This window comes from Pelophylax lessonae (genome assembly GCF_965119305.1).
Source record: "Pelophylax lessonae genome assembly, chromosome: 6".
Lineage (NCBI taxonomy): Eukaryota > Metazoa > Chordata > Amphibia > Anura > Ranidae > Pelophylax > Pelophylax lessonae.
The window spans coordinates 114,795,498-114,809,639 of record NC_138773.1 but is presented as its reverse complement, the minus strand read 5'-3'; the positions used below and the strand labels follow the sequence as shown (position 1 = coordinate 114,809,639).

Sequence of the window (14,142 nt, the reverse complement as noted above, 5' to 3'; positions counted from 1 at the left end):
TGAAGTTTGGTCTGTTAACCCTTGCTGGGCCTGTTTGCACAGTTCTGTTTGTCTAGTTGTTGTTGTTGCCCACCCAATCTCATTCATTGCTTGTGGATGTCCCATGGTCTATAAATACTTTGATTGTGTCCTGTACTGTCTGATTAAGGTAACAGCAGTTTTGACTTGCCTGTAAACTCCATATCTTGAGGTACAGAACAAAAGCCACCCTCTCCATTTCTTGGTTACTCTGCATCGCTTTCTACAAAATTGAGGACTCGGAGTGCGGTAGGGTTGTATCCTCAAAAGCTTTGCCTATTTCCATTCACCTGAAGGTACAAGCCTATAACCCATGTCAATGAATACTTTTTCCTGTATTCTAAGATATGAAATTTACAGGCAAATCAACATTCCTCCCCTCCTGCCTTTTAGTGTTAAAGGGTTAGTGTGCTTATGTAAAGGTTTTATTGCTGTCTGAATATCAGTTGGGAAGACTTCCTTATTCTAGTGAGAGGACAAGAGGTGGGGGGGGGGGGGGGATATCCTAATTGTGGACACAGATACCAATAAAAAACATGCTCTAACGTTTCTCAATTCTATGGGAAAAAAAAGTTTTGTTTGAAGTTGTGAAATATTTGCAGTATATAAAGTAGAAATCATCAACTGCATTAAGATCTTGGGTGCAGAATGTTTCATAGACTTAATTCTGGACTGCTTTTTAATATGTAATGCCAGTATGCAGGTATTTTTCCTACTAACCAACATCCAAAGTTTTCGGCTAAGCACTTTTTTTTTTTTTTGTGCTTTTTTTAAATAATTTTTCACTAAAATAATTGTAAATCAGGAGTTTGAATACAGGCTTCATTTTTATATTCACTCTTGCTGAGAATTCACCAATAAGGGAGTGACAGACTAGTGTTACAGGCAGGTTGGCCGCTGACTTGAAGACTGGAGCCAAAGTTAAATAAGCAACAGCTGAAGTAAAATTAAACCATGAATTGAGTAGGCACTGCAGCCGCCTTTTGTATGTAGAAGAACTCTGCTTATCAGATCATTTCTGTTAACCCATAGATCGGAAGCCTTCACTGTGAAACCATTTATGAAAACCCTCTTTCTCTGCATGTCAGTGTTCATTCATTTTGCACTAATGCAAAATGTTTTTTGTAGCAATACATCTATAAAAAAAAAGTCACAAAAATGTAAATAAGTTTCGATCCAACTATGGGCAGGCTGGTTGTACTGAAGTCAATCCATCAATTGACTTTAGTACAACCAGTCTGTCAGATTGTTTTCATGCAATCCCTGCCAGTGGCTATAGCCACCAGGAGAGTTCCCTACTGGCTGTGATTATGGTGGGAATAAGCAAATTTCTTTCCTTCCACCTGTAGTGGTGGAAGGAAAGGAAAATGTAATAATCTATGGGCTGCTTTAGTCTAAAATGTAGAATAGAAAACTTGGTTTACATTGAATTAAACTTGCGTCTCACCCAGATGTTTCAGACAGTGACATATGTAGCAAACGGCTCTGGCTTGTATAAGACACTTATCTACATTCCCACATGTAATTAGTTTGTCAAGCCTAATTATGTTTATGCTTTGACACCAGTGAAAACTCCATATAGTGTTGCCATACAAATGTCAAAAAGTTTTTTATATGGGGTTTTCAGACCTTTTCCTGGCTGAGAAGCTTGAACTAGCCAAATCATCAGTCTTCGCCTGCCTGCAAGTGATCTCTGCTTGTGTACAGTGGTAAGTTCCAGAACCACTCCCCAAGCAGGTATTTTCTGCAGTAGCTTCTGGAAGAATACAAGAGTAGTTTTACTTCCTAAACATAGAATCGTAAAATAGCTCTTAGAAGTATCTGGGGCCATTTGATGCCTGTCTACTTTTTTGATTTTAAACTACTTACCAGCAGTGATCATAGAATGTCTTGAGCCCAACAATTGTAAAGTCAGGGGACTGTGGTTTGTCAACAGTAAGAGTGATCAGTGAAAGCTTTGTTCATCTATTCTCCAGGGTCAGCATCTACTTCCTGGAGTGAGATGCTAGCTCTGAGCCAACAGACTTGTAAGTTCTTGTATCTGTGCACAAATGAACCCTCTGCCTGGATATGGACAAAGCAGTGAGGATCTACCTAGCTGCAACATCTTCCTTGAGAAAAACTGATCCCATTTTTGTCCTTCCTGAAGGTCCCAAAAAAAAAAAGCATCCTGTTTCCACTTCCACCATTGCTAGGCAGGGCTGGTGCAAGGATTTTTGACACTCTAGGCAAAACCTCATTTTACCTTCCCCATTGGCTCTGCCCTTGACTTCACCCCCTTTGCCCTGCCCATGTGTATGGTGGAGGTGGCAGGAGTGGAGATTTTTAAGGCGCCTCTCCACCTATTTCTTCAACCGTGGTGCACAGTCCCGCAGAATTAAATCACTGCCGAACCCCTTCTTGGTGAATCCCGCCACACATTAGTGCACTCTAGGCCGGCACCTACCTTGCCTATAGGTAGCGCCGGCCCTGTTGCTATGTGGCCCAGGCAGATCATTTCCAGGACTTGCACCATCAGGCATTGTTTCTTCCTTTCCTATCTGGACCCATTTTACCTGCTCTGTTGGTGTTTTCTGCGTCTTTCAGCATTAAACATCCATTTTGCAGGTTTGCAAGGCCACCACTTGTTTTTCTGTTCATACCGTCTCAAAGTTTTACTGGGTGGATTATCAGCTTCTGCTAATATGTGCTTTAGCTTCAAGGTGCTTCAAGCTGTCATCGGAGTGTTTCGAGTCCACTAATCCTTTGTTTTTGTGGGTCTGTTGACTTCCTGTAGGAATAAGATAATGGGAATTTTAACTTAACTGTAAATTCCAGTTGGGATGCAATACAGGACACTGCTCTCTCCCCCAAGTCCTCTGTTTCTTCTTTATTGCTTGCTACAGAACTGAAGTCCTGCAGAACGGTGGGTGGGGTATATGGGGGTGAACTGGGGGCATTCCCAGAAAAGCTTTTGTTGGTGACGGATCATCCAGAAGTAGCGGCATATAACCCATGGTCTATGATTTACTGTTGTGTGTCCTCCTGTGCTGTACTCCAAAATTTGGTCTTTAAAGCAAAGTCAAAATTCCCATTTTTCCTTTTGGTTTGTGGCATGCGAGGAATGTGATTCATGTAGACTTGTTGAGTTACTAAAAAGATTACTTTATCTTCGCATGCAAACATTAAATGAAGGTTGAATGTGAAGGCAAAATCCAGCCTACAAAGAACTTAGAAAAATATTTCCATAAAAATTTAAGTTTTCACTGGCTAAACATGCATGTTTATGCCTATTTAGGAGAGAGGGGAAGCACTCAGCAGACACCCGTAACCTGGTTAAATCAGGGGAAAAACCATTGTGATTGGCTGGAAAAATTCAACTGGACAGCTGACAGTAAGTGACTGGATCGGGCAATGAAAGAGTCTTATCTCTGTGGGCACGTTAACCATAAGCTGGTATATTTGCTAAATACTGTTTAAGGAATTGGTTGTTAGGTGGGCCATTTTGCTTAGTGTGTTTTGCTTTTGCTACAATAAAATACTGTATAATTGGTATAAAGTAAGAGGCAAATCTTGTGCTGATGTGTTTGAGGTCTTTGAAGACCATTTAAGCACTCTGTGAAGACTTCCTAGGCTGGCGTGACCCACCATATAGATGATGTTATCCATAAACGGTGGTGTAGGATCAGATGTTGAAAGAAAAAGTATACACCGAAATAGTTTACAATTTTTGTTGGGCTGATTTTTAGTTATCTAATTTTTGCAACACTTTACCCTGAGTTGCATAGGGCATATTCTGTAATTAGTATGGCTCCATTCAAGTGCAAAAAATGTGGAGAGTTTTTTTTTTTTTTTTTGTGTGTACATTTGCAGTAATGATAACCACCAATTGCTTTGGGGTTATATTACATTGCCCACAGACATAAGTTGATCGCTGCAAAATCCAGCCAATGTTATCCTAGTCAGGAATTGAGAACCTAGACCATGGTACCATAGGTCTTTAGGCCACTCTTCAGTAGACTGATATTTGAGAAAGATTTAGTCTGTTGATTTGGATTAATCGATCATTGAACAAAAAGATAAGACTAGCCCTGTGGGTGTCTACACCCAGTACTATGATCACCAGCAGTCAGATCTTTTGACCATCATCTCAATAAAAAAAAAATGGCTTTCTGCTTAAAGTATTAGGCTTTAACATGACGTAAAAGCTTTTTATCCTAAATCTAAGCAGCCACAGCCATATGACATTTGTGGACCTACTTGGGTCCTGCAGTGCATCAGCATCTTGTCAAAGATGCTTGTGTTCAAATGTTCCTATCACTCATTTCTTTAAGGAAAGGCAAGCACTGCTGCATACTCTTTCAGCATGTAATAGATGTGCGTGGCTGATGACATAATTTCCCTTTTATATATTTGGCACCTAAGGGAGACAGAGCAAGACCTACAGCTTGAGAATCTATTACAATACCCAGTGGTAGAAGCGTAGGCTGATTATGTTCATGGCAAGCGGTCAAGTTTCAGGTCTGTTTCATCTTGCTGTCAAAGAATGCTGATGTTAATGAGAGTGCTGAGATTTAAACATTTGATAGCTAGCAGTAAGTTTGGATTTCAACCACTTCCTTAGCACGGTGCAATTCTCCTCCTGTTTCAGGCCTTGGTTATGGAAAAAGAAGTAATTAAAATAACTGTTAAAGATGATGCATTGTTCTGAACCCAGATATTTTTTTAATAATGTAGCTGGGTTTCTTAAAGTGCTAGTAAACTCGCCCTGATAAATTTTCCCCATCATTATTAAGCACTGAACAAATTGCTGTGTATGGATCGATTCTAACCTGCTCTATTTGCTAGTAATCTGCGCTGTTGGGAGAGGCTCATGAGAAGTCCTGGAGGGGAAGTTAGAGAGCAGGAGATCTTGGGAGCAATGAAGAGAACATATGCACATAGGTTGAACTGAATGAACCTGTGCCTTTTTTCATCTTTCTAAACTATGTACCATATTGTTAGGAGAATATAAAAAAAACATGCTACATTTACACTTTGGTAAATATCCCTAAGCTCACTCAAGCTCCAGTACAGTGCAGAAATGTATTTTACAAGCTTTGGCATATTGAGGTTGGATTCCTCAATATGCCGTAAGAACCATGACCACACCCTTGCCTAGGAGCTGCAGGGCACGGTAAGTTGGTGATTGTAGAACAGCCTCTTTTACTTGCCTGATTCCTCACTCCAGTGTTCTCCTCCTCTGCCTGAAGTTTTAGTCTGTTGGTGGAGCCTCATTATCATCATCACATTTACAACAACAAAAACCTTTCATAGTAAGTTTAGGAAGGTGGAGCTTACAGAGCAGATGCAGGGGACCAGTTACGGCAAGGGGAGGAACCTACTGGAGGCAGCAGTAGGGTTAGTGTTTCCACCTCAGTCCTATACCTGAAGACTAAGTGAGCATTTAACCCTTACAGGTGCAAGAGGAGGGAGGGAGGCGGGGAATGAGGAAGCAGCTTATTGCCTTCCAGCTGCCTGTCAATCGCCACTGAAAAGCGATGAACTGCAGATTACTTTTCAGAGAGGCAGTAAGGACTGCTTTTATTGGGTTTTAAGAAGAAAAGGTCCATTTAAATTATAACACCGTATATCGTAATAGCAGTCACATCACAGAATTAAATACTTATATCTTTACATTCTCTGTCTACTTCCAACAATATGTTCCTATATGTTTGTAGCACTGTTCGCTTTTATAGAACAATTATAAGAATTAAGTTGTCTTAGTTTCATGGCTGCATTGTCATTCATTAAAATGCAGTGTCAGGCTTCCCAAAAAGGGGTGTGCAAATGCTTCAGTTCAGTTCACAAATTAAAGGGCATCAGTACTGATCATCAGACGCATAACCTTGTGAAAATTCCCAGAAAGATTCGCTAAGGTGGACACAGCTGGTGTAATACTGTTGTACACAAATACAGTGTGTGTAGTTGACCATGTCTGCTAGTACAAGCAACTAGTTGATGGAATTGTGTTACTTTTAAAGTATCATTTCTTTCTTCTCTGCGTCCTAGGCTGGGTATATGCATGAAATTCGGCCGGGTCAGCAGGATCTGTGTAGCCATGTCTGTTCAACAGAAGCTGATCGTTAGGCCAGCCTGGAAAACGAGCATTTGATCAGCCGCTGCAGGGCTGACCTGTGTATTCAGACAGCAGAGGAGTCCATGTTGTCAGAATACAATAGCACAGCGGGGAAGATCCCTTCATCCACTTTGCTTTTGTGGATGCTGGGATCTGTGAGTTTTATGTTTACCTCGCTAGTTGAACAAAAGCAGAAAAAAGCTGTATACTCAGCTTAATTTTGAGTAAATTTGCCTGCTAATGAAAGATTAGATAGTGATCTGCTATTTCACTGGGATCCATCATTCCTCTTGACTAGAGATAATCATCCAAAAATAGGGTTCTCAGCGATTTTTATAGGTCATGTGACTCAAAATCTGCAACAAAAAATGCAAAACGGGTGCATTTTTCATGCATTTTCAATGCATTTCTATGGGAAGGTGCGTTACACTGCAATAAAAGCACAACAGACCAGTCTAAAGACAAAGATAGCATTTAAAAGGATGCACTTTAGATTGAGCTTTTTTACCACTTCAATACAGGAACCTTTCTTTCAGAGCTGTCACACTTTGGCAATTGCGTGGTCATGCTACACTGTACCCATATTAAATTTTTATCATTTCTTTCACACAAATAGAGCTTTCTTTTGGTGGTATTTAATCATCGCTGTTTTTTTTTTTTTTTTTTTTTTATTTCTTACTGAACGAAAAAAGACGGAACATTTTGAAAAAGAAAAAAAAAAAAAAGCTTTTTCTTATTTTCTGTCAGTAAATTTTGAAAATAAGTCATTTTTCTCTTTCACTGATGTGCGCTGATGAGGCGGCACTGATGAGGAGGTACTAATATGCCGCACTGATGGGCACTGAAATGTGGCACTGATGGGCAGCACAGATGAGCAGGCACTGATGGGCACTGACTGGCAGCAATATGGGCACGAATTGTGGGCACTGTTTTTTAACTTTACTGTAATTAGGGCACTGATGATCAGTGCCCTGATTACTTGTCCTAGACTCCCTTTTGAGGAGGAGCCGCTGATCGGCTCTCCTTGCCACACACTCTGACAGTGTAAGACAAAGAGAGCCGGTAAACAGCACTTCCTCCTTTACATGTGAGCGGCTGTGATTGGACACAGCCATTCACATGGGTAAAGAGCCAAGTCATTGGCTCTCTACCAAGATAGGGGTCCCGCCGTGTCCTAGGAACACGGTGCGGCCACGATCACCACACTGCCTGGGTGCGCGAGAGCGGCCGTTCTGGGGCGCCATCATATGATTTCATCCTAGAACGAGAGCCGCACCGCTCCGCCCCACCGTCATTTGACGGTGGCCAGGTGGCAAGTGGGTAAACACAAAAACGCTTCAAAAACTATTAAAAAGCTGAATACAATACAATTATTTATAATATATATATTTTTAAAAACTGTCCATTTTCGGTTTCGGTCCAAAATTTTCATTTGGGTGCACCACTACTCTTGACCCTTTGTTTCTCCTTTGGCTTTGCAGAAACAACAGGACAGGTGAGAGATGAATTTCTGTAGGTTCAGAATTACTAGCAGGCATTTGTAGCAGATCTCAATTGCTAGGTGAATGTGACACTGACTATAACGGCTGAAGTATGTTAGATTCTCCATTTAATATAAGGAGCTTAATCAAAGTGAAAGTAAAGTTACCATTTTTTTTTTTTTTTTTTTTATTAAAATAATAAACATGCTTACCAGCTCTGTGCAATACTGTTACACAGAGTGGCCTTAAACCTCCTGTTCTGTGGTCCCTGCCTGCGCTCTAGGCGGTTCTCTTTTCTGAGTGCTCCTGTAGCAAGCACAAACCGTGGAATGTTTTTTAACTGAATGCATTTCGGTAAAAAAAAAAAAAACTTCTGCACGTAGAACCACTTTAATATCTAGCACATTTACCTTTTAAAAAATTGGTCCATTGATAAACACTCCTTAAGGTTTTCTTTTTTATTTGGGTTTCACGTAAATCTTTTTGTAAAAAAATATTCCTAATTTTTAACAGGTAGGTACTCCACTAGACCCAATAATTACCATCCAATCCTCCATGTTCCTTTTTTTTTTTTTTTTAGTTGTACATGCCTCTGTTTCTTTAATGTTAATAGATGTTTAGCTCCAATGCAGTCATGTAATGTGATATGAATTTGTAAAAATCTAGGGTTAATAAAACTTTCAATGGTGTTGCCGCCAGTTCCCAAATGCCCACATCACATAATACAAACCATACTGCTAATGAGAGAGCCCGGGCTACACCATATTCAAAAAAAATATATAAAAGATGCATCTTCATGTAAAGTAATTCAACTGCAATTGTTGGCACAATTGAAACAAAGTCTTTGTGCTACCAATACTTGGAAAAAACGCAAGATGTACAGTTCATTTAGATTTGGCAAATAAGGCTGAACCTACATTATACAATTTTCTGTACAGTTTTCTTTAGATTTACCTTCAACTATGTAGTACAAAGGGCCTGCCTTATAGGATATAATTAAAAGTGTTTATTTTTTACCCCATATTATGTGGATTTTGGTAAATCTAACAGAAAATTGTGCAAGAAAATTAAACATGTATGGCCAGCCTAAGGCCCTTTTCACACTTGCCGCTCCATCATCGGCAGACTCTGGTTTTCTCAGTGGGGGATTCATCAGCCGATCCCTCGCTGAGCAGGCGGGTGGTAGCTCTGTCTCTGCGCTGTGTGCAGAGACAGAGCTGTCAGGTCACCGCTCTTCTCTATGGGGGAATCGGATGACAATGGACCGCCTGTCCGTTCTCATCTGATCCGATCTGCCAGACATATGGAAAATAGGGTTTCCATCCGTCAGGATTTGATGGACAGGATCGGATGTCAGCGGGCATGTCTCCGCTGACATCCGATGCCCCATAGAGATGCATGGGGCATCTATTCAGATCCTCCTGAAAAACTGACAGGCAGATCTGAACGTTCCTCCGCAAGTGTGAAAGGGGCCTAAGTCTTTAATGATAGTACTCGCAACAGGTGGGGACAATCACTGCACCAGAACTTTCATAGAAGAAAAAACTACGAGCATTGAGCAACTGATAATTCGCTGCTTGTGATCACCACCACCACTAGATTTTTACCTTGAGATGTTGACCTACTTTATATTTCGGTCCAATAGTGCATTTCCCATAGATAGGGGACATTGGTTCCATGATGGTCTCAAAGGGTATCCTCATCTGTAATATTCAGTGGATCGCCACATGCATTCAAGATATGATAAAAGAAATCATAGTGCTTTCCATACAGCAATGATTTATTTATATAAAAGAAGAATCACACTTGCTTTAAAAAGTGCACTGTTCTGGTGCACCACAGGATGTAAGGAATTCCTCTGACGAAGCCACTCCCTCCTGTAGTGCACCAGAACAGTGCACTTTTTAATGTGAGTGCAATTCTTCTTTTAAATAAATAAATCATTGCTGTATGGAAAGTACTATGATTTATTTTTATCATATCTTGAATAACCCTTTGAGACCATCATCTAACCAACGTCCCCTATATATGGGAAAAGCGTTACTTGACCAAAATATTAGGTAGATCAACATCTCAGGGTAAAAGGCTAGTGGTGGTAATCACAAGCAGTGGAATATAAACAAATGCAGAGTGCTAGTAGTTTTGTATTCTATCAATGAGCTGGTGTAGTAATTTTCAACTGTGGGGTGTACTATCATTAAAGATTTATTTGCCACATCTAAATGAACTGTACTCTACATCTTCCTGTTTTCCCAAGTATCGATAGCACAGGGACTTTGTTTCAATTGTCCTAACATTTAGAGTTGATTTACTTATACATGGAGATGATGCTTCTTTTATCCTTTCTATTTTGAATATGGTGTGGCCTGGTCTTTTTCATTAGCAGTGTTCTTCTTTAATGCTATTGTGCAAATTCTGAAGAAAACATAATGGTTGTACTTGACATAAAATCGGTATTCTTGCTATCCCAATTTTATAGATCTAACAGATGTCTGTTTCCTTATATATCCATTTTATTCTACGCGTACGCACATACTAAAACTCCGGACTAGTTGGTCTATTGGCAAGTACCTGCCATATATAGTAAGACCAATGAAGCCTTGTTACTAGAGATCAAACGATTAACGGCGAAGCCGATATATTGAGGGCCTTTATGCACTTTCCCCGAGTATATCGGAATCAGCCTTTTGATTTACCGATATTGCCGATATTTCGGGAAAGTGCATGTACCGAGGTGATGCCTGCAGCTACCCCGCTACCCCGCAGTGTCCATAGCCGACTGTCAGCTGTATTGTAATGACAACTGATGCAGCTGAGAAGCCGCTCAGCTGTCATTCCAAGAAGCGGGAGGGGATGTCCCCCCCTCCCCTCCCACCGCCTTCCACGGCTCGCCCCCGGGTCTCCTGTCCCACCGGGAGACCCGGGCATCCTACCTTCACCGCCGCTGTCTGACCGGGTCTCCATTTCTTTGAATTCGTTGCCGCCGAGTACCCGGAAGTGAGGTCATGACATCACTTCCTGTTACTGGCGACGCCGAATTCAAAAACTTACAGCATTCAAAACAGCCAAACTTGGCGTTTTGAATGCTTTTAAGTGCAGAGCAGGGATTTGGGGTCTTTTAGACCCCTAGATCCCTCCACCACAGTACCTGTAGACATTAAAAAAAAAAAAATAATAATAATTATTACCCTTACCCCCTCAATAGCAATCAGCTTTCAGTCTGCTATTAGACCAGTGCATGATATGTGCTGATTATCATTGGAAATATCTGTAAATTAGTAGTTAGCAAGAAGTACATGTTGAATACGATAAATTAGTGTTTGTGCAGTGAGATTTTGTACTCTTTAAATGGTCCTTAGTATTTTTTTCCTAGATTTATATCTTTAATGAAACCTGTTTAAATGCAGTTCATGGCAACATTTTGTGTCCAGAGACCAGGATATATATTCTTCGTTGATTTAGTATGTTCTATATTTCCAGAGGATTAGGTTCCACTTTAAAAGCTTTGTTCAGAAATAGACATGATAACAATGCAAGTGCTGTATATGTTCCCCATGACATGCAAAGCAATGACTCTTCTAGTTTGGAAAATCTATTAGTGTTGAATGTTGCTTGCCGGTAATTTATCACCAATGGGAATATAACAAGAGTAAAAGCCTCAAACTATGAGAAGAGGTTTTATTGTGCAGAAGGATAGTGGATGTGGATACATGTACACATCTGGAAAACAACATGTGTTTAATATTTCCACAAAGATATTTGAGTGTTTGACAAGTGTTAATGGTAACTACTTATCTGAAGTGTACTGTAGATATTCAAGTAATTCACCTAGAAACCTAATAACTATTGCATGGTGGAATAATCACACCCAAGTCTACTTGTACTGCTTTGATGATCTGTTTACAGCTATAACAACCTGAATATTATATTTTTTGTATTTATCAGACCCTAAGGCTTCTTTTACACTGATGGAGTCCACCAGCAGATCTGCTCACTCAGCAGAGGCTCTCTGCTGATTCCCTCTGAGCAGGCGGATGACGGGTCTGTGTCCGCTCCACTGATGCAGAATGGACATAGCCTGCTGTTCTCTATGGGGCTGTTGGATGGAAACAGGCTGCCTGTCCATTTCCATCTGACTGTCATCTGATCCCCCAGACAGATGGGGAATAGATCACCATCCGTGTGTTCTTAGTGGATAGGTTTGGATGTCGGTGGACATCAGCGGACACATGTCCTTTATCATCTGCCACTCCATAGAGAGCAATGGATGGTCAGATCCGGGTTCGCCTGAAAAACCGATAGGCACAACCCGATTGGTTTGTCAGTGTGATAAGGGCCTAAAAAAAAATATGAATCTAAAATTGTTAAAAACCGAAGATGGAGTTCAGCCCCTTACCAGTGCGTGGGGATTCCAGTGGGTAATACCAGGAGACCCTGGTTCACTCATGCCCAGACTGGGTTCTTCAATTATTTCAGATTGAATGTTGTTGTTATGCCAGGGTGGGTGGGTAGCAGAACAAGGATCCTAGCAAAAACTAGTGTTTAAATAGCAGGACAGGCAATTGCAGGAGACTACTGCGGTAAAAAATGTAGGAATTCAGCAGATCTGTTGTGTCATAAGCATGATTTTCAGCTTTGTTTATGCAATATCGATAGTTAACCACTTGTAAGCAATTTTCTAAGAAAAACCTTCAATGTTTGTATTCTGTTTTCAGAGATTTCCCCTCTTGTGAAAGAAGAGCCTTCACCAATATCAAAAATGCGACCTGTGACTGCCAGTGTAACCACCATGCCAGTAAACACAGTGGTATCAAGGCCACCACCACAGATACATGTAGCACCTCCTCTGTCATTGGAGCCCACAAACAGTCTGTCTATTAGCTTAGAAAGTCAGCTGGAGGCATTCTTAGATGGCACTCTGCCATCAGGGACTAACATTCCTCACCTAGATAGTCACAGTGACGGCAGAGATACATTTTCTCTTATAGATGACCTGAACAATGATCTCCTCCAGCACCATAGCATACTGGACCATGATCCAACACCCATGGAAACCACAGACACTCCATTCACTGCAAACAGCTGCTTGTCTCTAGACCTTCAAGATACCAACCTGGACAACATGGAGTGGCTGGACATTACCATGCCCAATTCAGCCTCCTCTCTCACTCCCTTGGGCTCGACTATTCAAAGTATGTTCTCCACTGACTTTTTGGATACTAACGATTTGCAATTGCAATGGGAATAATCTTGTTCTGTGGGTCTCAGAATTGGATTTCACTTATAAAAACATGGGCTGGACGTATGGCCATAACTGTAGAAATTATACAAATCACAGAACAGAATGAGGTCTACAGTTTGTAACTGCACTGGATGCCCATATCTGTGTTAATGCACCACTAGGGAGGGTAGCTTTGTTTAAAAAGAAGAAAAAAAAGGTGACCAGTGAACCGGTAATGGTAGGTCAGATATTCAGATTAGATCCAGAGGGATTATATAATATACCATTGCAATGACGAATGGATCATTTGTACAGAATATTAGGAATTAATGTTTCAATTTATTATTTGTGTTAAAGAAATAACTGCACTTGACTGTTCCTGTGAACAGGCTGAGCCAATAGGAATACATGGCAAAGCGCTGGCTGGTTCAGGGTTCTTATGATAAAATTGTTTGCGGAGTTAAAGCACACATGGCATAATGTGTGATTGGCTTTATGAATCTCTTGGACAATGTAACCTTAGTGATATACTTTACAGTCATTTTTTAGGAAGTAAAAGAAACTACAAAGGCTCACATTTTCAGAATTCATTGAAATTGAACTTGTAATAATAAAAGATAATCTGGGCAGTAACTGTAATTCAATTGCTGGCAAATGTGGAATTCATAAATGATTGAGCGCTACATTTTACAGATGTTTATTGAATGAAATCTCACTGACTCTGTTGATATTTGCTTTATTTTTTATTTCATTGTTCCTTTTTTTTTTAATGTTTCTTAACAAAGGGATTTTTATGGCCACTACTCCGAAACAAGCTGTAATATAATTGTACAAAAATGTATTAAATGATTTTATAAGAATAGCTTACCTGCTATGAATTGAGCGCACAAGTTTTGCTTATTTGAAAAGACACAACACACCAAACAATGCTTGGCTTAGTTATTTATTTTCTAGTCCAATATCTAGAAGTGAATAGCTAGTTAGAACAGTCTGGGACAAAAAATGCTTAAGAATATTTTTGAGAGGTTAGAAAGCCATTTGGACATGATTAGGTGTTCCTCAAGTCTACGAATCAATAAACGGAAATATAAATACGCAAATCAAAGAATCATAGTTTTATTGAATAGGATTAACAATGTACTATTTCTGCATGTTAAAGGGGGTAAGTGCGTATGGAAGATGCATTTTTGTAGCTTAATTTTTTACTTTTGCAGGCTTTGATTCCTTGAATTTTCTATCACTTCAGGCACGAGTTTATTAAAGGATACCACTCGAAAGTAAAATGTGGGAATTCATTTTTACAAGAAGGCTAGCTCTTCCAAGTC

The 14,142-nt window shown here is 40.2% G+C and overlaps 1 protein-coding gene across 6 annotated transcripts in view; it reads left to right on the top strand.

The window, feature by feature from the left end:
- The window catches only part of MRTFB (myocardin related transcription factor B), a 496,818-nt gene extending 483,093 nt beyond the window's left edge, over positions 1-13,725 (top strand). For 4 of the 6 annotated variants that reach the window (XM_082260025.1, XM_082260026.1, XM_082260029.1 and 1 more), the window contains 2 exons: positions 3,296-3,391; positions 12,312-13,725. In XM_082260025.1, the coding sequence (XP_082116151.1) occupies positions 3,296-3,391; positions 12,312-12,844 (629 nt within the window). In that variant the 3' untranslated portion in view covers positions 12,845-13,725. The remainder of the gene's footprint in view (positions 1-3,295; positions 3,392-12,311) is intronic. The other 2 variants (XM_082260028.1, XM_082260030.1) reach the window with 1 other exon arrangement.
- Positions 13,726-14,142: the final 417 nt, after the last annotated feature.